General features: G+C 49.6%; 1 protein-coding gene across 3 annotated transcripts in view; it reads left to right on the top strand.

The window, feature by feature from the left end:
* The first annotated feature begins 14923 nt into the window (after positions 1-14923).
* The window catches only part of ACD (ACD shelterin complex subunit and telomerase recruitment factor), a 34562-nt gene continuing 25506 nt past the window's right edge, over positions 14924-23979 (top strand). For 2 of the 3 annotated variants that reach the window (XM_019488998.2, XM_014599283.3), the window contains exons 1-3: positions 14924-15061; positions 17885-18011; positions 22845-22969. In XM_019488998.2, the coding sequence (XP_019344543.1) occupies positions 15012-15061; positions 17885-18011; positions 22845-22969 (302 nt within the window). In that variant the 5' untranslated portion in view covers positions 14924-15011. The remainder of the gene's footprint in view (positions 15062-17884; positions 18012-22844; positions 22970-23979) is intronic. The other variant, XM_006278237.4, reaches the window with a different exon arrangement.

The following is a 23979-nucleotide window of genomic DNA, read 5'->3' as shown; positions in this document are numbered from 1 at the left end:
AGGAATTGGCCAGCGTCATAGCAGAACCACTGGCACAGCTGTTTGAGCACTTGTGGCACTCAGGTCAGGTCCTGGAGGACTGGAAAAGGGCCAACATGGTCTCTATTTTCAAGAAGGGGAGGAAGGAGGATCCAAGTAACTATAAGCCAGTCAGTTTCACCTCCATCCTTGTAAAGGTCTTTGAAAAGATTATGAAGGATCATATTTGTGGGAGTCCAGCGGGAAAAATAATGCAGCAGGGAAACCAGCATGGATTTGTAGCAGGTAGATCACACCTGACCAATCTGGTTTTGTTTTATGACAGGGTCACATAATGCTTAGACACAGGAGTAGAGGTGGATGTCATTGTCTTGGACTTTAGCAGGGCCTTCAATACGGTATCTCATCCTATTCTCATAAATAAATTAAGAGGCTGTGACATAGATGTTTACATGGTCCGATGGGTGGCAAATTGGCATAGTGGTTGCACCCAGAGAGTGGTAGTAGATGGGTCAGTATCGACTTGGAATGATGTGGGTAGTGGGGTCCCGCAGGGTTTGGTCCTTGGACCTGTACTCTTCAATATCTTCATCAGTGACTTGGATGCGGGTGTGAAGTGTACTCTGTCCAAGTTTGAGGACGATGCTAAATTGTGGGGTGAAGTGCACACTCTGGAGGGTAGGGAACGATTGCAGGCAGACCTGGACAGCTTAGAAAAGTAGGCAGTACACAATAGGATGCAGTACAACAAGGACAAGTGCAAAGTGCTGCACCTAGGGTGCAAAAATATCCAGCACACCTACTGGCTGGGAAGTGACCCTCTCAGCAGCACAGAAGCGGAAAGGGATCTTGGAGTCATAGTGGAGTCCAAGATGACCATGAGTCATCAGCATGACGAAATCATCAGCAAAGCTAACTCTACTTCATCATGATGCATGACAAATAGATCCAAGGAGGTGATACTTCCCCTCTATGCGGCATTGGTCAGACCACAGTTGGAGTCCTGCATCTAGTTTTGGGCACCGTACTTCAAGAAAGATGTTGATGGACTCGAGAGGGTCCAGAGGAGGGCCACTCGTATGGTTAAGGGCTTACAGGACAAGCCCTATGAGGAGAGACTGAGGGACCTGGACCTCCTCAGCCTTAGCAAAAGAAGGTTGAGAGGTGATCTTGTGGCCACCTACAAATTCATTAGGGGGATGCAGCAAGCGATGGGAGATGCTCTGTTCACCAGGGTGCCTCTTGGGGTAACAAGGAACAATGGTCACAAACTGACAGAGAGCATATTTAGGCTAGATATCAGGAAAAACTTCTTCACGGTAAGGGTGGCCAAAATTTGGAATCGGCTTCCAAAGGCTGTGGCGCTCTCCCCTACCTTGGGAGTCTTTAAGAGAAGGCTGGATAGGTATCTGGCTGTGGTCATCTGACCCCAGCACTCTTTCCTGCCTAGGCAGGGGGTCAGACTCGATGATCTGTTGGTCCATTCTTACCCTAGCATCTATGGATCTATAAGATTATGACACGTAGAGTAGGTGAACTTATGGGATCCAAAGTTGCTGCATGATAGTACCGGAGAGTGAGTAGCAAAGCCTGAAGGCCCAAAGGGGTCGCTCAAGGGAAGCAAGGGCAGTAGAGAGTGGCCCAGTAATGGGAGGTATGCTAGAGGCCCCTGTGAGAGAGAGGCAAAGCACAAGAGGCCCCTGTGAGAGTGGGGCAGCATGAGTGAGTGTGAATGAAAGAAGCCAACAAAGGACTGAGTTTGCCCCGGCCTCGGACTGGGGAGCAATACCAATCTGTAGGGAAGGTTCAGAGGTGTGGATAACACCCCCTTGTATCAGGGTAGTGTATGGGCAGCCTCCCGCTTATTATATCAACTCTTACATTCAAGTTGTGGCAGGCGAGACGGGGCAGACTGCCCTAGATGGGTGGGCAGGCCAATTAGAGAACTGGCACAGAGCATGCCCCTGTCACAATAAGAAACCAGCTCTCACAGGACTTGATGACTTAATGAACATAATTGTAGCTGGTAAGCTGGTCCATTGATCAGATAGATAGAAAATTGATTAATGGGACACTGACAGACTTTAGGGCCATGCATCCAGGGGATGGTTACAATACAAAATGGATTGATTAACTTAATGGGATATATGTGAAATTTGATATAGTTAGTGGATGGGACATTCGTTAATTGATACCGCTCAGGTGAGAATTGATGATATGACAGATGGCATCAAAGGGAGGTGCAAACCTTGATTAACTGAGTAAGAATAGACTGGGTGGTCATTAAGAAGATGACGGATTGGGTGATAGGCTTCAATCCTCTGGCCATGGGAGAACAAGACCCCAAGGAAGGTCACATGGCAGTGTCTACAGAGGTGTGGTATGGGCAGGGTGTAGAGGAGGTAGAGCCCCGTGAAGGATATTACAAGCCACCCTACTCACTAAAGTTAGTAAGCACCTTTCCTCTCCTTATTTCTTCATTCTTCCTTTAACATCAAGGGGTGGTGGATGAGCATTTAAGGGAGGCAATCTGAAGTGAAGAAGAGTGGTGGCTGATCAGGCACCTTGGAGCACAATACTCCCCCACAAGCCAATTAGTAAAAGGGAGTGTTGCTGTTGTAATGATTCTAGGGGAGTGATGATTCCAGTTCTGAATTGCCAAAAGCTGAAGCCCTGCCTGTATTTTCCTCATAAGAAGGAACTGGCTGGAGAACTGTTTCCCTTACAAGTAGCACAGTCCTTAGCCTATGACACAGTCTTCAGTTCCATCAATAACAACAGTCAGTGCATAGACATAGAGCAGCTTCCTTGACAGGGAATGTCAGAACAAGGCTCCCTATCAGGGCTTCCAGATACAGCTGCCTTTTCAAGTGTTCCCAGGGGCTAAGTAACCCCAGACAGAGGGTAGCTGTGGTGTGGGAGGCTTGTTGTGCAGCTGGTCCCAGGTGGAGACCTGGGCCTTGGAGCCGCAGAAGGCAGCCTGAGCCCCCAACTGTGAGCAGCAGGCAGAACCCTCGGTGCCCAAAGTGGGGCACAGGGCTGTGAGGGGATTGGAGGCCCCACAGGAGCTATAGGCCTGCATCTGCGTCAGCTGAAAGAAACACCAGCTGGGGTGGTAAGGACCCCACATCGTCCACTGGAGCTGTGAGTTATCAGGGAAAGGGTTCCCACAGGGGAGGAAACCCCTGGCAAGGAGTCTAGCAGAGGGCCCTGTGGGGAAAGGGTCCCCGGCAAGCGTGCAAAGGGCTGAGAGGTTCTGGGCCCCCTTCCTTCTCCCTTTTCTTGGAGCAGTGTCAAGGCTCCTAGCATCAAAGGGGAGTCTTCAGTACTCACAGTGACATTGATGCACTGAAGGGTGTGCAGGCAGGTGCCTCATATTTTGTAGGCAGCGCCTTATATTTTGTTATTTCTAATGTGAGTTGCTGTTTAACTGTTAAATATTTACCATATACAATATACACATGTCTTGTTGAATCCCCTGTTGATACCACCCCCTCTCCCCCCTACCCTGTAGTTTCCCAGTATTTATTTGCTGTTCACCTATATTTACTTGTTGGTTATTTGGACTTACCTGTGCTTACCTGTTTCAGATCAGTTACTTACCTATCCTGGGTTTGAGGCTGTGACAAGAAGCAGCTCTCGGGGCCGGATCTCCTGGTGGCCCGCCCATCTGTCTCTATGGGGCAGTCCACCCAGTCTTTCCTGCCATGACTTGCTGTTCTATAAACTGATGGTATAATGTGGAAGACTGCCTATTACTGCCCTGATGCCTGGGGATGCTATCTGTGGCTCCAAACCTCCCTTACACTGCAGCTCATGCCTTGCAGATGGCATCCAGATTAGTATTGTCCCCTGGTCTGAGACTGGAGCAAACCCAGTCCAAAATTGGGCTCCACTCACCCATGCATTCACACCACCTCCCCTCTCACAGGGGGCCCCTGGCACACCACCCACTGCCCTTGCTCCTTCTTGAGCGGCCCTTCTTGGGCCATCAGGCTTTGCTACTCATGTACTAGCCTTGCCATATAGTCCTTCAGTTCTCACGTGTTCCCCTACTCTACATGGTCCAGCCTTGTGCCAAACCCTGGGCTAATTCCACACCAAGCCCATCACCGGGCAATTCTACACTACACCCCACCCTGGGGTCTCTGTCTCATGCTTACAACCAACTTCTCATAGGGCTGGCCCTTGTGCTGGCCTTCAGGCTTACTCCCATTTGGCCCTACTCAGCACGCCCCTGGGACTGTCCTTCAGACCTACTCACATTTCAGCCATAGTCGGCCCCCTCACATGCACAGCCCTTCAGGCCTACTCCAACTTCAGCACTACTTTGTGCGGGGCCTCTCAATGCTCTACACACTACCCCTTTTGGGGTCTCCGGGATCTACATTCCTGCTCGGCTCAGGCACCTACACATGGGTATACCTGGCCCCCACTGCTCCCCCAGCTCTGAGAATTATCCACCAGATAGTGAGGGCTGGGGTTAAGGCACCCCTCCTCGCCTTTGACTGGGGAGGTAGCTGGCCTGACATTTCCTGGGGACTCCCATGCCACTAGGAGCCCCACCAGGCCACCCTTCCCCAGCAGGATGCAGTTTAAGGTCATGCCCAGGACCAAGAGCCTCCTGCTCTTACTTCTAGATGTTCCATGCCGCTCAACCAGGTAACATTTCTGCCTGGGCTGGCAGAAGCAAACTGTAACCTTTATATACCTAGGGTTCCCAAAATAGCTGCCCTCATCAGGCGCTTGGTAGCTGCTTGCCTCTGCCCTTAAAGTGGCAGGCACCCAAAGGTGCACTGCCACAGAAGCCATTGGTGGTGGTATAATTTCCTAGTTGCCAATTATAGAATATAGCCTTATATGTAAAGTGTATATATTGTGTGTGTATGTATGTGTATACGTATATATAATTTTGGGGGTTTTGTGTGTGTGTGTAATGTATGTGTGTATATATGTGTGTGTGTATGTATATTAATAAACCTGTATATAGCTAAACTATTTTTGTCCATACCTGACTCTATAGGGAACAGGCTGGTATTGCATATCTATCTCACAGTAGTCCTGCCTGGCCACCCATCCCTTCTATTTGGAGAGCGGAGCACATACTTGGATGCACCCGGGTTACAGAACACAAGGCCTCATAGCATTCAAGTCATATCAATGGACACAGATTAGCTTTCTGGTAAAGCCCCACATCTGGCTCAGTTAATTGGTCTCCTGAGAGGTGTGTGGGCTGGGAGCAGTCCGAGGCCCTTGGGGGTGCGCGGCGGGCTGTGGCCAGCAGCCCTGGCACACGGGTCAGGGAATGCAGGCCGGCAGACTAGAATTAGGCACGGACACTTAGCGGTTGATTAAAGATTATTTTACTTACACCGTAGATGGTTGCGGTGCAGGCAGGAAGGCTTGCTTGAGTTGCAGTTACAGACAGAAAAGAAGAGAAATGGACAAGAGTTCCTTCCACGCGAACTCTAGCCCAATCCGGTTGAAGGCTCTAAAAACCGCGAGCCCATCGCGTCAACCGAAGAAAACAACTCGGAGAAAGAGCTCTGGATACACTCACACGAAATTTGCTAGGCTCCGTGGAACTTGCGCGCAGGGAAGGGGTTCGTCGAGGGATCGCGCTCGGCCACGGGGAGAGGCCAGAGGTTGATCAGACCCCTATAGCCTTCTCAAGGTACACGCTGGGTCCAATAGGCTCCGCAGCACTTAGAGATCTTCACGACACATGAAGTTCTCCTCCTCCTGATAGTTGTGGAGTCCTCCAACTTGGGCGGAAACCACTCAAGCCTCTTATACAGCTAGCAAGCCAATCACTAGCCGCCACGTGGGAATAATTTAGAACTGGCCAATAGTGGGACACAAATTTGCATGCGGGTGGCGGGAACTTCTTTGCACCAGGGTTTTCTCTTTGCAACTGAGAAATGCATCCTGCAAAGAAAGCTCCTCGTGGCGGGAAATAATTCAGCAGTGCCGAAGCGCACACACATCAAATCACACCCTTGGGTTGTGACAAGAGGAAGAAACAGTATGCTGTCCCTGTAGTGAGGGAAATAGAAATCTGCCACCACAAAGCCTTGCAAACCTCAATTCAAATCAGAACATAATGGACAAAAAGGAGGACATTTACATTTCTCCCCTCTGCCAAACGAATATGGTCATCAAGTCACACTTTAAGAAGGAATAATAAGGGGATATACTTTATGTGCTTGTTTTGTACCCATGTGATAGATTGCTGGAAGGAGAGTAAGTGACACCAAGGCTTTTGAATGAATTAATGGAACTGATCCATCCATGTTCATTGGCAAGAGAACATGTATTCCCATTATTCAAATATAAATAGTGTTTTCTCCCATCCTTGCAGTTGACCTGTATTCTGCAGATAAGAAAGCTGCAACAAATTTAAGTCTGTGGTATAGGTGGACCAGCCTGCTGAGAGGGAAAGTGTCTAACTTTGACTTAGTAGGAGCAGGATCACTGAACAAACAAGTCATCCTCCACAGCCTGGTTTGTTGCCAACCAGGGACTACTTAGAACTTGCTATGATGTTGATTTTGTGATGTTCATAGGACATGGAGAGAGACCTGCAAGGTCATTTCATATGCATGCACTACTGGTCAGGTGGAGACTTTTAGCCATACTTGATCAGAGGTAGATGCACAGTAGCCTGGGCAAGTTAGAAATTATCTTCTTTGTAAGTCAGAACCTGTGCCTCAAACCAGCTTGTTTGCCACTATCTATCAACAGGATCTTTCTCCTTAGTTCCTTCCATAGGCATCTTCATTAGGAGTGACTCACTCTTTTCAAAGCATTCAGATTTTGGAGCACATGCCCCTGAACTGCAGGTGGCATAGGACTATCCTGCTGTGGAAAGGAGATAAGATATTCATCTTGAATTTGTGGGCATGCTCTTTGCCATTCCTCTTATTTTCTTTCATTCTTGTCTCCCTTTAACCTGCCTCATACCTTTTGGTTTTACTGGATGAGACTTTTTCATGTCTCTTCCTTATCCGTTGTTTAGCCCTTGAGCTGAATGCTAAAGAAAAACAGTTGTTTTCAGAGGTGACTCCTTGTCATTGGGACTCCTCACAAACCCAGCTCTTTGCATCCTGCGGGGTTGTCAGGCTTGCTGTGCCCAATTCTCTCTAAAGGGGAAGACTGTCTCCTGACCTAGTGTAAGTGAAGACGGGAGGTGGGATGGGGAAAAAGATAACCTGTGAGTTTTGGGTCTCACTGACAAATGACAGTGATGGAGAGGGCCTAACACAAATGGGGATGGTTCCATCTCAATTGTGCAAAATCTCACAATATAAAATTCCACTGGGCAAACCCAAACCAAACCTGGGGTGTGTCAGGTCCCACAGCTCATTGGGTTATTGGTGTGATAGGTCTGGTTTTGGAATATTCCAGGCTCATATTGAAGCAAAGTCTGTGTTTCTGTGTGGAGGAAGCTGGCTGCAATAGCGTGGATCCCTGGGAATAAGCAGCACTCCCTAACATGTGAGCAAGTCTGCAGGGTTCCTGCAGGAACAGCTACAGACATGAACAAGATGCTTCCTTCCTACAGAAGGGCTGTTACCAGATTTGCCTGTCACTTTGGGGTGTGTTCATTTATTAGAGGTATGTTTCTGGGGTCTCTGTAATTCTATCAATGTGCTGCTTGTATTACTTGTGTTTCTATATGGAGCTGTATCTCTCCCTTCTCCAAGTCTTCTCCCCCAATGGAGCTATCTTGCAGGACTCAGTTTCAATGGGGCTGGGTCCCTCTAATCACCAAATCAGTCAAACACATCTATGCACATACACACACAGATTAACAGGACACATGTGAGCCAGGCCGGGTTATTCAGCATTGACAGGCTGACACCCTCATGTGCCTTGAACTCAGTTCATCCCTTATTTCAGCAGGGCAATTAATAAATGCAGTTAGACACACATACACACACGCTAACAGAGTACGTCTAAGCTGGCTGGGTCCAATCAGCACTTTCAGCTGATACCCTCACATGCCTCAAAACTCAGCATGTCCCAACCTCTTGTCAAAATGGTCCTAGCAGTAACTCCCTTGATGAGCAGACCCTACCATAGTATTGGGCACTACAAGGATCTTTGGCCTAGGTAAAAGAAGCATTGCTACAGAGCAAATGGGGAGGTAAAGGGGGAGGAAGAGTAACTGAGGTTCGGAGAGAGAGTATAGCAACCAGCTTGACCATAGAAGTTATTTATTGCTAGAGGTATGAACTTATGATGATACCAGTATTAACAGCCATACAAGAGAGACAAATAAAACAGTTACAATATTACATAGTTTCAATTAGGTATTTGGGAAAGTCTAGCTCGTTTGATTAGAAAAGTCAGGTTTAGAGAGCTGTGCCTGGAGTGAGGGAATAGAAGTCAGGTTCCTGGAGTGTGAGAGAGAGAGTGATCAGCAAAAGTCAGGTTTAGAAAGCTGTGCCTGGAGCAACAGAGTAAAAGTCAGGTTTTTCTGGAGTCAGAGAGAGAGAGAGAGAGAGTCTTGGGGTCTCACCACTCCATGAAGCTTGAACCAGTCGAGCTTCCCAGGTGTTGCTGGAGCTGGCAGACAGGCAGAGTCCTGAGCATGATCAATGGAGGGATTCCAGGCAGAAAAGGAGTGGAACTGGTGCAGCTTTGGATCCAAGCCCCAGGACAGAAACTTGAGCTTGGGTAAGGTGTTTTGTAGAGAACTAACAATGTCTCAAGGGAGAACACTAGGTTTGTTTATGGGTAAACGATGGCTCATATGCTGGATAATAGGAACTGATCACTCCTGACTATGGGTGACATTACTCTGAGGGAGCTCACTACACAGACAGGCAGATTCAGTGTTTTGGGTACCAATAAAGAAGTCATTACTAGAATTGGTCTGATAACTGCTGAGCTGGATGTGTGGGTTGATTAGCATTTGGAGCAGGGATCCCCCATCATGCAGTGCTCCCCTGCTTCTGTCCTTTTCTTGGAATCTCTGTTCTCCATCCTGAATACTACTGAAGGTACATTCCTGTCCCATCTCCCATTTAAATGAGTTGTCATCCAGTTCCATCTTGGATACAAATGAGATCCGGGGAGTTGCTTCACTCCTATCACTTTGTCTGGAGGGCTTTAGATGCGTCTCCCACTACATCTTCATTGTCTTTTGTAAGTCCTTCCTCTAATCAGTTCTTGTTCAGGCAAAGTGGGGAGGGGGTGAGTCCTTTGTGAGTCAGACAGGCTGTGTACTGTGCCAGGGTTTCCCAAGAACACAGAGCTGAGAGGTAACGGGGCAGAGCTTAGGTTTGCATTGGGGCTTTCATGCATCCCCAAAAGACCTATAGACTGAATAACTAAAGGCACTTGGTGGGAAGGGGGGAGGCAGAAGGTGGGGGAATTGAGCTTATGGCACAAGCCATGGGATGGAGAAAATGGGGCAAAGCTTCAGCAGGGCCAGACTCTGCAACTCCCCCTGGTTTTTGAGGGAGGAAAAGGAGTACAGTATGTGGCCTGTGACAGAGAGAGAAGGATGACAGATGTGAAATCAGAGGAGTCATAAACAACCACAAGAAAGGGAGGACTAATCTGAGACAAGTTCTTTTCATCACAGACTAGGACTATGGGAAATTCCTCCTTCCAATAGCAGAGAACAAGGACATTAATCATTCTGGCCCTTTCTGTCACATTCCTAGTCCCTTCTGGTGACTCTAGAGTTGTAGCTGAATTGCAGTCATTTAATTATTCTGTCCTCAGTTATGTTTACTGCCCCAGGCACACAGACCTCTCTGGCTGCAGTTGCCTTGTGAGGGCTTCGGGTGGGTCCCTCTGCCCAAATAGGGAACGATGATATGTGACCCTGCTATGATGAGGTTATTGCTGGGTTTGCCACCATGGGCTGCAGTGATTACTCTGTGTGAGGGCCCAGAGGAAATGAGTCTGCTCACCACTGATAAAGGATGGGATGAGGAAGTAGAAGATGAAAGAGAGAATGGGGAGAAGGAAAGAGAACTTAATACTGAGATAGGATTGTAGAAAAAGGAAGGAAGGATGAATTAGGTAAGGGATGAATAAGGCAGGGGAGGGGAGAGGCGGAGAAAGTAGCAAGGAACAAATATCAGAAAAGTGAAGAAGAGATAAATGGAAGGATAAAAGAGGAGAAGAAAAAAAGGAAGATGTCAGAAGAGATGATGTAGCAGAGAAGACATCAGGAAATAAGAAGAGGTCCATGAGGTAGACTAGGAAGCAGAGGTGAGCTGAGTGGAGGAAAAGTCATGCAGCGAAGTGGAAGATGAAGGAAAGGAAGGGGAAGGCTGAGGGAGAGTGGAACAATCAGCCTAAGAGAACAGAAGAGGAAATATGGAGAAGTATAAAGGAGGAGAGGTGCCAGAGAGACATGAAATATATGTAATGACAGCAGGAGGAGGAGAGAGAAGCAAGAGGGACAAAATATCAGGAAGACGAAGGAGTGGAGAAGAGATTGAAGGGGAAAAGGAGAATTACAGAAGATGGAATGAGCACCTTGAGGTGGTTTTCCCAGAAAAGAGTCTGGTCACACAATACATTGAAGGCAGGTGAAAAGTATTTCAAGATGTAATAGGCAGGATCCATAACCATAAGTAGTGTGGGCTTGCCCACAGTGAACCTTGCTCACACGTCCATGGTCCAACTGATTGTCATATTTGGGGTCAGGAAGGAATTTTCCTCTTGGGCAGATTGGCTAGAGACCTGCCAGTCCCTCACTCCCTGTGGCTCACTCCTCTCCCACTGTACTCCTGTGTCCACTTTCCATTCTCTCTGATCTGTCATTCCATTTGCTCCATTTTCCTTTCTATCTTCTTCCTAGAGATTCTAACCAGTTTTTTTTCTTGTCTGTGTCTTTGTTTCTCCCTTTTTTCTCTCTCTCGTTTACTGATTTTTCCTTTCGTTTATTTTTCTCTCTTCCCCTTCCTCCCCTTTCCTTGACTGTCTCCCTCATCCTATTCCCTGCTGGTTCCCAGTCCTCTGCATTAGTCCAGGACAGTCACTGAATGGTGCTAGGTGCAAACTAAGGAGCATGGCTTACAGAAACAGTGTGTGTGTGCATGCGCACATATGCACCTGTGCATGTGCACATGGTATTTTACTTTAGTTGCTCTGTGTGTGTGCATGTGTGTATGGTATTTTACTTTAATTGCTGAGTGGACTTGGCAGAGGTGTAACTGGTAGAGTATGCACCTGAGCAATAGAGCCATTCCTGATAGGATTTGTATTCCAGGGCACTGGTATAGAGGCAGAAAGCTCCAGGCTTCTGTCATGTGGAGTGGAGCAGGGACAGGATGCTGCTGTGAGAGGGTGTTGCTACAAATAGCCTAGTTAATCCTCCTCAGCCCTGCAACCGCTGCAGATTTATGAGTGAGGCTCCAAAGCCCTTAATTTAGAAATGGTTGCAGATTCAGGGAAGGGTTAACCATGCTGTTAGTGACACCACAGGAAGGATGGGAGCTAACAAGGGGACTTCTGACCCTGCTCCATGACAGGGCTGGAGCCTTGAGCCCTCCACATCCATTCTAATGCCCTGCTCCCATTCCAGGACCCCATTTACTGAGAACCTATGTCTCATCCCCTGGTCATCCATCCTTAGTTATGCTTCTGGTCTAAAGAAAAGGACTCTTGAACCTCAAGCCACTGAGTGTTGGCTAGGCTCTAAAGGGTAACAGAAAGATGTATCAAGTCCCAAAATCTGCTTCAATCCTACCCCAGCAAAAAGGTCCCAGAAACTCAACACTGGAATAAAGTGACGTGCCAGACACTACACTGTCCACCATAGCACCAGCATACCTCTGGTGGGCACAATACTGCCATCAGGCAAAAAAGGAAAGTTAATTCGTCTCTTAAGGCCTTTGCAAATTTTCATTTCCAGACACTGTTCCTGGCTCTCATAAATATAAACTGTAGCTACATGGATTCAAAGCCCGATTCTCTATGTGGTCTACAATTCTCATGGATGTGGAGGAGGTACTAAAAGTACCAGACACTAGCTAAAGGTCAAGATGCATTGACAGGGCTCTTCCAAGGACAGGACTGTGAAGCCAAGGTCTTTGGTCAGTGCTTTGGGACTAGTGCCTGGTCCTCTATACTGCCAAGTGTCAATAAAGGGGTGTTCACTATGAGCTGAGATGCTGTCAACAGCTGCTTGCCAGAGTGTGGAGTACCAATTAAAGTGTATGTGGAACTCATCCACTGCTTTTTTCTTCTAAAAGCTTCTCAGAGGGATTTGGTAGGTTATAGAGCAAGCTAAAGAGAAGGGTGGAACAGATCTGGATGAACTCATAGTAGTTGTCCCGATTGCCTCTCTAAAGCTCTGGTACAGCCAAGGGCTGGCATGAAATCCCATCCCAATTCCTGCTGCCAGATCTGCTCTGATTGCAATAAGAAAGGAAAGGAGTGTTTTGACTGCAGGACAGGCCCAAACCAGACCAGATCTTAGCTCACTCCAACTTTTTCTGTGTCTTTCTTCCATCTGTAATAAAAGGCTGCAATGAGTTTTAAAAGTGGTTGCTGTCATTGCACTAAGCAGGGAGTGGCATTTGTCTTCAGAAACCTGGGTCTCATTTAACTAGTTAGTATTAGAGAGTTTCAATAGTTAGTACTAACTGGTCAGTATTTGACAGCCTCCAGGCTCATTTATTGCATTCAAATTACTATAAAAGTCCCTGTTCTTGCCTGGCTCTTTGGCCCCACCATAGCAGAACATGATCAGGAAGAACTCACAGTCAGCAGACACTTTCTCTGACAGCCTAGGTATTCAAAGCCATCAATCCCAATCCTGAGAAGCTGTCACGCCTCTGTCTGCTCCAAACTACTATTACCAAAATGTCAGTCACACCAGGGAAATCCAGTTTCAGGCTCATGAGTGTCTTTGTCAGTAATTACAGGCACACAGACCTCTCAGGCCAGGCAAAACTGCTCTTCCTAGGGCAGTGCTTTCAAACAGACTCTCTCACACTGCTGTAGGGCTTCCCAGAGAATTCAGGTTGCTGTTTGGCCTTCCATCCACAGGAGGACTCTGATGTACTCCTTCAGAGCATCCATCTGCAACAGTCACAGAACTGGGGAGGGAAACAGAGGGAGGGATTTGTGTCTGAATCAAAACTGTGCTTCCTCCCTTTTCTCCATCCTTCCCAAAGAACAGGACATTGGGCACCATATACCAGAATCAACTGCCCTGATGTAACAGTTCTTCCAGGGAGCAGAAGCGGCTGGGTGTGGTAAGAGGCATCCTGTTTGCATCTACGTACTGAGGCACTTAAGACGCCTCAGGCAGCATCCAGGCCAGAGAGCACTAGAGGTGGCATCCAGCCCGAGGCAGTTGTACGGAGCAGTCCAACAAACCCAACAGTCCTCATGTCAGAGCTTCAGGCAAGACCATGCTCTCCACCAGAAGCAGAAGGGTGCAGAGAAAACCATCTTTTTACTGCTCGTTCCTTCCCCTTCAGCTAAACACTGGGAGGGATCCTCCTTCCGGAGCTTCAGGGAAAAGGCAGGGTAGATTTGCGGCTTCAGTCCCTACCGAGATGGCCAACCCATAGGCGCTGCTCTCTTCACCACCATGGTCTCTGCTCCTGGGAGTGTTACTCTGCTGTAGCCATATCTTTCCTGTCGCAGAGCCTATATTGAGCCTCGTCCATCTGCAGAGCTCCATGCTGTCTTCCAGCTTCTGTGCTGACCCCTTGGAGTGTAGTTTTGTTGGTTTTGTAGCCAGGGATTCCCAGAATCCAACCCAGGCCGCATCCCCTGTCCCAGGAGCAGGGACACACATTTGCTGTAACCTGCCTAGTCGTTACACGCTTGCTGGTCAGTGGATAACACAGGCCCCTTGGGCACTATCCCAGCTAAGCAAGAAACAGTACCCAGGAGTCCCAGCTGCTGCTCTCAGTACTCCCTGCCCATTCATACAGCTGTCAGAGGGTTTTGAAGCCTCCCTCAGATGTATTGGGTGTTGGCTGAAGCTAAGGCTGGGGATTTTGACTGGGGTTTGTCAAGGCTTCTGCCAGGTCTTAAAGCTGGACGTTCCTGACTAGAGGGTCTTGCCCCTCTGCTCAGGGTCAGACCATGTTCATATTTGGGGTCAGGAAAGAATTTGACCTCTTGGTCAAATTGGTACAGACAGTGGGGGTTTTTGCCCTCCTCTGTAGTGGGGAGGATAGCCCTGTACCTGGAATCTCTTGAGCGCATATTAACCTTTTACAGAAGCTGAATGTTGGCTGCTTTACCTGTGGCAGGTGAGGGTTGAGGGTACTTCTACTAAAAGGTTAGATTATGGGTTTGTATAGGATGGTTTAGATAGGAATGACCCTGCCTCAGGCCAAGGGTTGGTCTAGATGACCTCTGGTCCCTTCCGGCCCTAATTCTCCGTGAGCGCAGCTCTCACTATCCCTGTGTGCCGACGCGGAGGTGCTAAGGGAAGAGGAAGGTCTGAACGTCAGGCGGCCTCTGGAAGCAGGGGGAGCCTTGGAAAGCCCCGGCAGGCGAAGAGCGGGCTCGGCAGCCGGGCACCGGAGCCGCGGGGCAGCAGGGCCCTGCCTCCCTGCAGCGGGACACGCGGGCTGGGCGGGCGCTCAGCTGCAGCGGGGCGGGAGCCTGCCCTGGGCTGCTTTCCTCCCCGCTGGCAGCCCAGGCCCTCGCCCCGGAGGGCTGCGACCACCCCCGACTCCGCGGCGGCCCGGACTCGCGCAGCCGGCTCTGGAGCAGCTGGCGCCTGCGCAGGCGGCTCCCAGGGGCCAAGTGCGCCCAAGGCGGGGGGGCCCCGGCCAGCTGCGCAGCTCGGCCTGAGCCGCAGGGTGGGGCGGCTCGGGGGCCACGCCCGTCCGCCCGCCCGTCAGCCCGGGCCCCGCCTCAGCCCCGGCCGCCCGGAGCCGCGGGGCGGGGTGGGGCAAGTCCGGCCTGCTGCGCTCTGAGCTGCCGCCCGCCCCGCCCCGCCCCGCCCCGCCGCTTCCCCTTCCTGTGCCGCGGCCGCGACGCCTCTTTCGCCGCCGCGGCGAGCGGGACCCGGTCCCGGGGCCGGCGGCATGGGCGACAAGGCGGCTCCGCGCCGGCTGCGCCACGTGGCCTCGTGCAGGTACCGGGGGACGGGGACAGGGACTGGGCCGCCGGGGACCCGCCGCTCCTCCCCGCTCCGGAGGAGCCCGGCTGGCGGAGCGCGGCGATGGGAGGCCGCCGCACAGCCGGCTTGTTCTTGCACAGAACAAGAGCTGGAAAGTGGCTGAAGGTTTCGCGTCCTCTTCCGCGTCCTCCCCCTCTACCTCCGCTGCCACCTCCTCCTCCTCCTCAGCAGCAGCAGCACCAGCAGCATCCTTGTTGTTACTGCTGTTATTAGTAGTCATGATTATAGTGGTGTGTTGGTTTACTCTTACTATTACTCTTAACTCAGAGAAACTTGGACAAACTGGAGGATTGGGCTAAAAGAAATCTCATGAGGTTCAAGAAGGACAAGAGCAAAGTCCTGCGCTTAGGAGGAGGGGACCGTCCCATTCAGGGGTAGGGGCTGGGGGCTGACTGCCTGTGCAGGAAGGGACCTGGGGCTGACAGTGGGCAAGCAGCTGAATGTGAGCCAGCAGTGTGCCCTTGTTGCCCAGAAGGCTAACAGCACGCTGGGCTGCACTGGTAGGTGTGCATTGCCAGCAGATGGATGGAAGTGATTCTGCCCCTGTATTCAACACTGGTGAGGCCACATCTGGAGTACTGTGTCCAGTTTTGCCGCCCCCCCCCCCGGGCCCTACAGAAATGATGTGGACAAATTGGAGGAAGTCCAGCAGAGGGCAACAGAAATGGTTAGGGCAGTGGCTCCCAACCTTGGGGCACAACCCAAATCAGGGTTGCAGGAGGTCCACCCCTTGCTCCACCCCTCCCGCCTGTGGGGCTCTCCAGGCACATGGTTGTGTGCAGCCTTCAGGGGCTTAAGTTGTGGCCCATTGGCTCCCATCCAGCCACCATTTCTCTCCGTTGCTCCAGTTGCAATAGCAGCTGGAGTCTGTGGGCTTCCCTTCTCTCCTCTGGCTTCTGCTTTGTACCCCTGCTTCTGCTCCTGCCCCACAGGGTGGGGAGTGTGGTTCAGCCCAGGGAGCTCTAAGGGTAAGGCTAGGGCCCTATAGTATAGCGGTAGCGGGGTGTCTATGCAGAGCCCCCCTGGAGTCTGAGCCTGCCTTTATCTGCTTATCTCCTCACACTTGCTGTGTTAGTCTTGAAAGGATCTTGCTTGTACCCCAGGGTGCCCCAGCTTCCTGGTTGAGAATTGCTGCTCTGCACCATGTGAGTTGCTACAAGTGGCACTGGCAGCCTCTGTGTATGCCACATGGTAGATTGGGGAGGGGGCAGGGAGCAGAAAGATCAGGCAGGGAGCACAGGACAGAATGCAGCTGAAGAGGCAGGGAAAGGGGATTGGAGTAGCAATCGGGAAGCGTGTGGGGTCAAAAAGGCTGGCCCCCACTGGTTTAGATGTTGAAGTCTATCTGTGGCTGCAGAGCCTATGAAGGCTTTCAGAGAAAAGGATTTGGGGATGAGAAGGGCATTGTAACTCCCCAGGGACCCCTTCCTGGAGGACTGAGAGCCAGCCAAGCCACTCTGCAACTCTCATATCTCTTGTCAGCCATGTTTTCATCCCCAAACCTTTAGGAGGAAACCCCAGGTATCAGGAAGCCAGCATGGCAACAGCTGCATTTTCACATGCCTGTGAATCCCTGCAAGAGGGGAGTCTGCATACAAAGAATCTGAACAGGGGCCACCTCTTTGCAGGGCTGGGATCTGTAGCATATGGACTCCCCTGTGCAGTGTGGAGGGAGGGTGTGCTATAGGTGGCTTTTAGCTAAGTGAATGAAGGGGTTATTCTACTTCCATGGTACGACGGAGCAAGGCTGCCTGCTTGTGGAGACTCTAGGGGTGGTGGGAACAGGGGAAGGCCTCAGGGGAATGGGGGGAAGAATCTTTTCCACCTTGCCATTGCAGCCTGTGGCATCAGACTGGTGATGGAGTAGATTGCCTTGTCCTGCCAGCTTGGAGCTCTGCATCTCCTGTCACTTCCTTTGTACTTATGACTCTCTGTGGTGTGGCTGCCTTAGAGCATGGCATGTTGTGCAGATGGAGGGTATAGTTGCTTGTCTGCAACTAAGGAGGTAAAAACCAAAGTGTCTTATAGTGGCTGCACCTCCCTACTCCTGCTGGAGACAGGTTCCGTTTTCTGAGCTACAAGTACGCTCCGTTATTTTTATTACTGAGCATGTTGCAGCCTAGCATCCTCCATCAGCCCAGACCTGTTGTACCAGTTGCTGTACAGATATGTGGGAAGTATAGCCTCTGCTCCTAAGAACATACAGTCACAAAGAAACAGCATACAGGCCCCCTAACGAGGAAGTAAGATGAGGGAGGAAGCCTCATCTGCTGCCTTGTGTTGGATTTAAAATGGAAGGGGTGCCTAGAGAACAGACAAAGGAATCTACTGCAGGAAGGGCAAACAGTGGGTGGGATGAAATCTGTGGGATTTATCCTGGAGGGGATCCAGGAAGAACATGTGGATGCTGTGTTGGAACAGAGTCCAGCTTCTCTCTTCACCAGATTCACATGCTGGGCACTTCAGGATTGGTGCACAAGACTTCACTGATTATCTCTTTGCGCAGTGGTGTCCCATGGTCAGGAGGAGGGTAGAACTGATGTACTCAGTTTGGGACCTCAGTAGTGGGGGTCAATGGGCCTTATCCAGCTTGGTATAAGTGTCAATTCCATCATTCCAAATGGCCGCTCCTTTGTGAGTGCTGTTTGCTGTTGCAGTGGCCTCCAGTTCTCTTCTCCTCTTTGGCACGTGTCTCTGTACTTGACTTGTAAAGCTGCAGTTATGAGCATCCTCCTGTTACAAGCATTGCAAACTGACATCCTGGCTCTTCTCTTTCAGGTTAGAGGATAAGAAGAAGTTGTCTGTTTCTAAAGCCTATGTCCTTCAGCCTTGGATTTTGAAGCTCTTGTTGAAATATGAAGAGCTAGAAGTCAGTGATGATCCCGTGGCTGGGCAGGTCCTGAAAGTAGGTGACTTGTGGAGCTTGCTCCCCCTCCTGTGTGGTGCTTGCACTTTCCCCATGCCCTGCTAGATGAGGAGCTCTGCTGCAGGTTGCTACCCTGCCTGTGACATTTCTCTAGGCCTCGATCTGCTGTTTTTCAGTGACTCAGGCAGGTTACTACTGTGGGTGGAGAAGTCAACATCTCAGTGGGGGTTGAAGGGGTAATTAAGATGCATCAAAGAAGTAAGAGCCAGCCTTTTTGTCAGGAATGCTGTTCCAGTTCTCTTCCACTGCCTGATTTCTTGCTGTTTCCTGCTCCCTGCCTGATCTGTTGCTTTTGCTTCCTGTTTCATGCCCTGCGCTCCCTACCTGATCCCTTCTGTTTCTTGCTACCTCTCCTGTCTGTTACTGTGTTCCCTGCTTTCTCCCTGATCTGCTGTGTGCCATACCCAGAGGCTGCTTGTGATGCTGGTTGCCACCCCTGCATTAAAAGATGGGTCTCACAAATTCCCAGTGCTCCCTTTCTTTCTTAAATGCCCCTTCTGTGGCTCTAGCTTTCTCTTCCACTAGGATTTGCTTGTCTCTTGCCAGAGAGAGAGAGAGAGAGAGAGACTAGGGTCAGGAGGGACCTGAACAGATCATCTAGCCTGACCCACTTCCAAATTTTGGCCACCCGAACTGTAAAATATTGCCTCCTGATCTCTAACCTAAACCTATTCTCCATCAGCTTATTACCATTGTTCCTTGTCTCCCCAGGTGCTGCTGGGGAGAAAAGGGCTCTACCTAATTGCTGTTGATCTCCCCTGATGAGTTTGTAGGCAGCCACCAGGTCCCCCCTCAGCCTCCTCTTGCTGAGGCTGAACAGGTTCAGGTCCCTCAGTCTCTCCTTGTAGGGCCTGTCCTGCTGCCCTCTCACCAAGTGGGTGGCCCTCCTCTGAACCCTCTCCAGGCTGCCCACATCCCTTTTGAAGTGTGGCGCCCAGTACTGGACACAGTACTCCAACTGCGGCCTGACAAAAGTTGCATAGAGGTGGAGTATCACCTCTCTGGACCGGCTTGAGATGCACCTTTGGATGCATGAGAAGGTATGGCTGGCCTTGTTGGCTGCGTTCTGGCATTGGTGGCTCACGTTCATCTTGGAGTCAATAATGACTCCAAGATCCCTTTCCGCCTCTGTGCTTTCAAGAGGGGAACTCCCCAGCCTGTATGTGTGCTGTGGATTCCTTCTCCCAAGGTGCAGCACCCTGTATTTGTCTACATTGAACCCAATCCTGTTCTCATCTGCCCACTTTTGTAGTCTGTCTAAATCTAGTTGCAGCCTCTCTCCCTTCAAGTGTGTCCCCCTCGCCCGACATCTTAGTGTCATCAGCAAACTTGGACAGCATGCTTTCCACCCCCTCATCCAAGTCGCTGATGAAGATGTTAAATAGTGTGGGCCCGAGGACCGAGCCCTGGGGTACCCCACTGCTCACATCTCGCCAGGTTGGGTACAACCCATCCACCACTACTCTCCGGGTGCGCCCCATCAGCCAATTTTTTACCCATCCAACTGTGCAGGCATCAGTGCCACAGTCGCTTAATTTATTGATGAGGATGGGGTGAGAGACAGTGTCAAAGGCCGCCTTAAAGTCTAGAAAGACTACATCCATGGCGACACCATCATCCAAGGATGTAGTTACTTGGTCGTAAAAGGCAATCAAGTTGGTCAGGCAGGACCTGCCTTTGATGAACCCATGCTGATTGCCCCTGAGCATGATCTCCCCTGCAGGCCCCCCACAGATGTGCTCCTTGATGATTCTCTCCAAGATCTTCCTGAGCACCGAGGTGAGGCTTACAGGCCTATAGTTACGTGGGTCCTCCTTCCTCCCTTTCTTGAAAATTGGGACCACATTAGCCAGTTTCCAATCCCCCAGCTCCTGGCCAGATGACCATGAGTGCTCATACAGCCGGGCCAGGGGCTCCGTGATGACCCTTGCCAGCTCCCTCAACACCCTTGGGTGGAGGGCATCTGGACCTGCGGATTTAAAGATGTCTAGCCCTTCCAGAAGATCCCAAACTACATCTGTGCTGACTCAAGACCTGACAGAGCTATTCCCAAGATTGTCCCTACTTCTGGTAGGTGGGATGTCCCGGTCCCTGTTCAAGAAAACAGAGGCAAAGAAACTGTTAAAAATATCAACTTTCTTGTCTGGCGTAGCCACAAGATTACTGTTTGTGTCTTGCAGGGGCCCTACATTGCCTGGTGCCCTCTTCTTGCTCCCATTGTACTTGAAGAAGGACTTTTTGTTGTCCTTAATCCTGGACGCTAGCCTGAGGTCCATCTCTGCCTTGGCCTTCCTAATAGCCCTCCTACACTCCCGGGCCGAGAAGGAGTACTCCTCCTTGGTGATAGCTTTTTTTTTCTCATTCCCAGCCCTGATGGAGTTTTTTTCCCTTGTGCCCTATTTGATTGTGTTGGCAAGATGTTTGAGATCCCTATCTTCACTCCAGATCACAGCAGCTCCCTCCTCCCTGAACCCTTCCAGCAGTTGGCAGGGGTCACTGGAGAGCTTGGCAAGGCAGTCCTTTCCCATAGTTAGGTTTGGCAGCATTCAGTTTTTATCAGTAAATGTTGATAAATGTCAGTTTCACCTCACCCACAGACTGACAAGAATATTTTCATCAATAATCAAAATTATAGACAGGGCCGTAAGAGAAATGATGGCTGGTGGAGTGTGATGATAGGGGAAGCAGTCCTACAGAATTGTGCTGACTATAATTTGGACTGCAATTCCCAGAAACTTTAGGGGCCTGGAAACAAAGGAAGAGAAAGTGACAAAGTGGACGAGGGAGCTACAGGCAAGCGGAGCTGGGACTGATGGCGGTTCTGCTGCTCAGCTTTCGGCAGTCCTGCAGTAGTTACGTTTGTTGCAGCAGTTGGTTAAACTGTACTATAATAATAGCATACTGTGATTAATAAATTGTCTACCCCCCATATATGTAATTTCATGCAGTTTTGAAAGTTAAATTGATAAAAATCTAAATAAATGCTTAAAAATAAACATTGGTATTATCTGTCAAAATTATAAAAAAAAAAAAAAATTGAATTCAGCCACAGCTACCCGTATTGCAGAGGGCTGGGGAGGGTGACTTGCCTCGTGTCAGCTGTATTGCTTCCTCCCTCCCTTCTCTGGTTTTTACCCAACTCTGGCATTTTATCAGGTATCCCAAAGGTCTGAGGTGCTTCCTGGGCACAGAATAGACAAAGTTCCCTACACTAAAGGATTTGCAGCCTGCAGGGACAAAGCTGGCAGGACAGCAAGGCAGCTCTGTGGACACATGCTATGAATGACTGATTTTACAATAAAAGAAGGGATAGAGTAGTTTGCTTATGGTGCCAGTGATGTGTAAGAGCCCTTTATTAGGGAGCTCAGAAAGAAACAGATCCCTGCAATATGTTAAACTCAGTGGCTGGGGAAAAGATAGGGGACAAATGGCAGCAGCAATACTCAGCCCCTGCTTTCATGAAGCTCCAGAGCCCAGGGACTGAGCATCACTGCTACTGCTCATCTCCCTCTTTCAGCCCCCACCCTGCTGCTGAAGTCACTGTTGGGGTGGGGGTAAGGAGGAGGGAGAGGAAGAGTGAACAGCAGTAGTACTTGAAACCAGGGATTCTGGGCAACCCTGTGTTGGTCAGAGCTCATGGTACCTGCAGTGCTGTGGCACAGGCTGCCATTGACATGCCAGTGAGGTCAGAGAGTTCCCTGCACATGCACACAGGCAGAAGAGGGCATGGTTGTGTCACTGCACCCACTATGAATCCCCTCCTGACTGTGAATAATATAAACTTTGCATAGTCTGCTGCATTGGGGGTGGGGCGGGTCATGATGATGGACTTCTTCAGTTCCATCTGAGGCAGGCATCTGTCTGGGATGGTTTAGAAAAAGTGAATGTTGCCTATATGCAGGGAGTTGGAATAAATTGTCTTTGAAGTCCCTTCCAGTCCTGTGATTCAGTTATGGTGAGTGGCTTATAGCCTAGACTAGAAAGGGAAGATGCGGAGAATGGTGTCCAGGTCTGAAAGATGCTTTTTAGCACAGGTTCACTTGGTTTGTGCTGCCTTGGCTGGGAAGTTTCTATGCGTCTTAGGGACCTGCAAGCAGAGAGGAACATGGGAGAAACAAAAGACCAAGGTGAAAGAAGGTGTAGAGCCAAGAAGATGAATGAGAGCCCCCTTATCCAGCCCCTAATGCTGTCCCTGGGTTTCTTAGTTGACCCACATGGTATATGCTAGACTGGCCCCACTCATAGGGCCCAGAATTCATGCTACATACAGTGCTCACTCCAGCCATTCTGAGATGAGAACTGCATGTAGTGCTGGTTCCAGAGTGGTCAAAGTGGGCACCGCATGTAGCTCATGTCTTGAACTGGCCAGAGTGAATGTCACGTGCACTGGAGCCAGCATTTGGGAGGATCTCTGGGTCCAGCCCAGCTTTCAGGGCCAACCTTATGCTGTTTATCCGGTCTGTGTACCAGTCCTGCACCATTTCTAACACCCCTGCCCTAGAACGATCTTGTTACTGTTCCCACTGCCACCTAGAAGAAAGGAGCATCTTCATGAACCTCACATGACCGTAACAGTCTAGATTTGCTGTCCCCCCTAGCCTTAGGAGGCAGCCTAACTCTCATTTCCTCACAGGCAGGCATGGGCAAGTGGTCCCCTATGATCTTGTGGGGAGTCTAACCCTCTGGCTTCAGAGTAAATGATCAGGTGCTTGTAATAGGGCCCTGGAAGTCTGAGGACAGGATGTGATCTCCAGTTCTTGGAGATGTTGGAGGTTTCAGGTTTTTTTTCTTGACCTCCCAACTTGTTGGTAGGTTTTGAGTGACTCAGCAACTGCAGACCAAGATGAGGAGTGCACAGCTGCTGTTCTGCATGTCTCAGATGGGTCCTTCTACATCCGGGCGATCATGACCATGGAAGCTGTGCAGAACATAGAAAGGTGGGTTCTATCTCCACTGTCAACACAGGTTGGGATAACTGCTTGCCGTGGCTGCCAAATAGGCTTTGAACAGATCTCATTTAAAGTTGAGCTGGGTCCAGAAGATGATCCAGTGGGCTAGCATGATCAAGGCATATTAGTTCCTGACCAGATACCCATTTATAGATGGGGTCACTGGAGGCAACCTTTTGGCACAAGTCCAGGGCAAGGCTCAATCTTTTACCTCTGGATCTATAGCAGAATGCTTTAAACATTCTGCCTCTGTCCCCTAGAAATGAAAACTCCACTGCCTCTGGAAGAATAATAGAAAAACAGGGTTGGAAGGACTTTAAGATCATCTAAGTCAACTGCATCTCAAGGCAGGATCACCACTGTCTAAATGGAACATTGATCTAACCTGCACTTAAACTGCAGAGACCAAGGTCACCAGAAGTCTGTCTCAGAAATCTTTTCTAGCATATAGCCATCCACAAAATGAGGGAGTTCTCATTAATACCTAACCTAAATCGCCTTTGTTACAATCTGAACCCATTGCTTGTTGGTCTATTCCCTGTGGACACAGAGAACATTTGAATACCATTCTCTTTATAATAACCCTTTTTTTTTTTTTTTGAAGACTGATATCAAACTGCCCTTCAGTTTTCTCTCCTTCAGCCTAAATAATTCTGAGTGTTTTTCAGTTTTTCCTTATATATTGTGTTTTCTAGACCTCTAATCACTTTTGTTGGTTTTCTCTGAATTCTTTCCATTTTGTTCACATCTTCCTTGAAGTGTGGCCCCCAAACAGACACAATATCAAGGTGAGGCCTCACTGGTACTGAATAAAGGAAAAATTGCTTCCCAAGACTTGTATACCACACTTTTATTAACACCTCCTAGTGTGCTATTATCCTTTATTATTATTATTATTACTACTTTTTTTTTTTTTGCAGTAGCACACTTTTGACTCATTCCACTTGCATTTCACTATAACTTCCAATTCCTTTCTGCAGTTTAAAAATTGCAAAATC

This window comes from Alligator mississippiensis, chromosome 10 (assembly GCF_030867095.1).
Source record: "Alligator mississippiensis isolate rAllMis1 chromosome 10, rAllMis1, whole genome shotgun sequence".
Classification (NCBI taxonomy): domain Eukaryota; kingdom Metazoa; phylum Chordata; order Crocodylia; family Alligatoridae; genus Alligator; species Alligator mississippiensis.
This window is presented reverse-complemented; position numbering and strand designations above follow the sequence as displayed.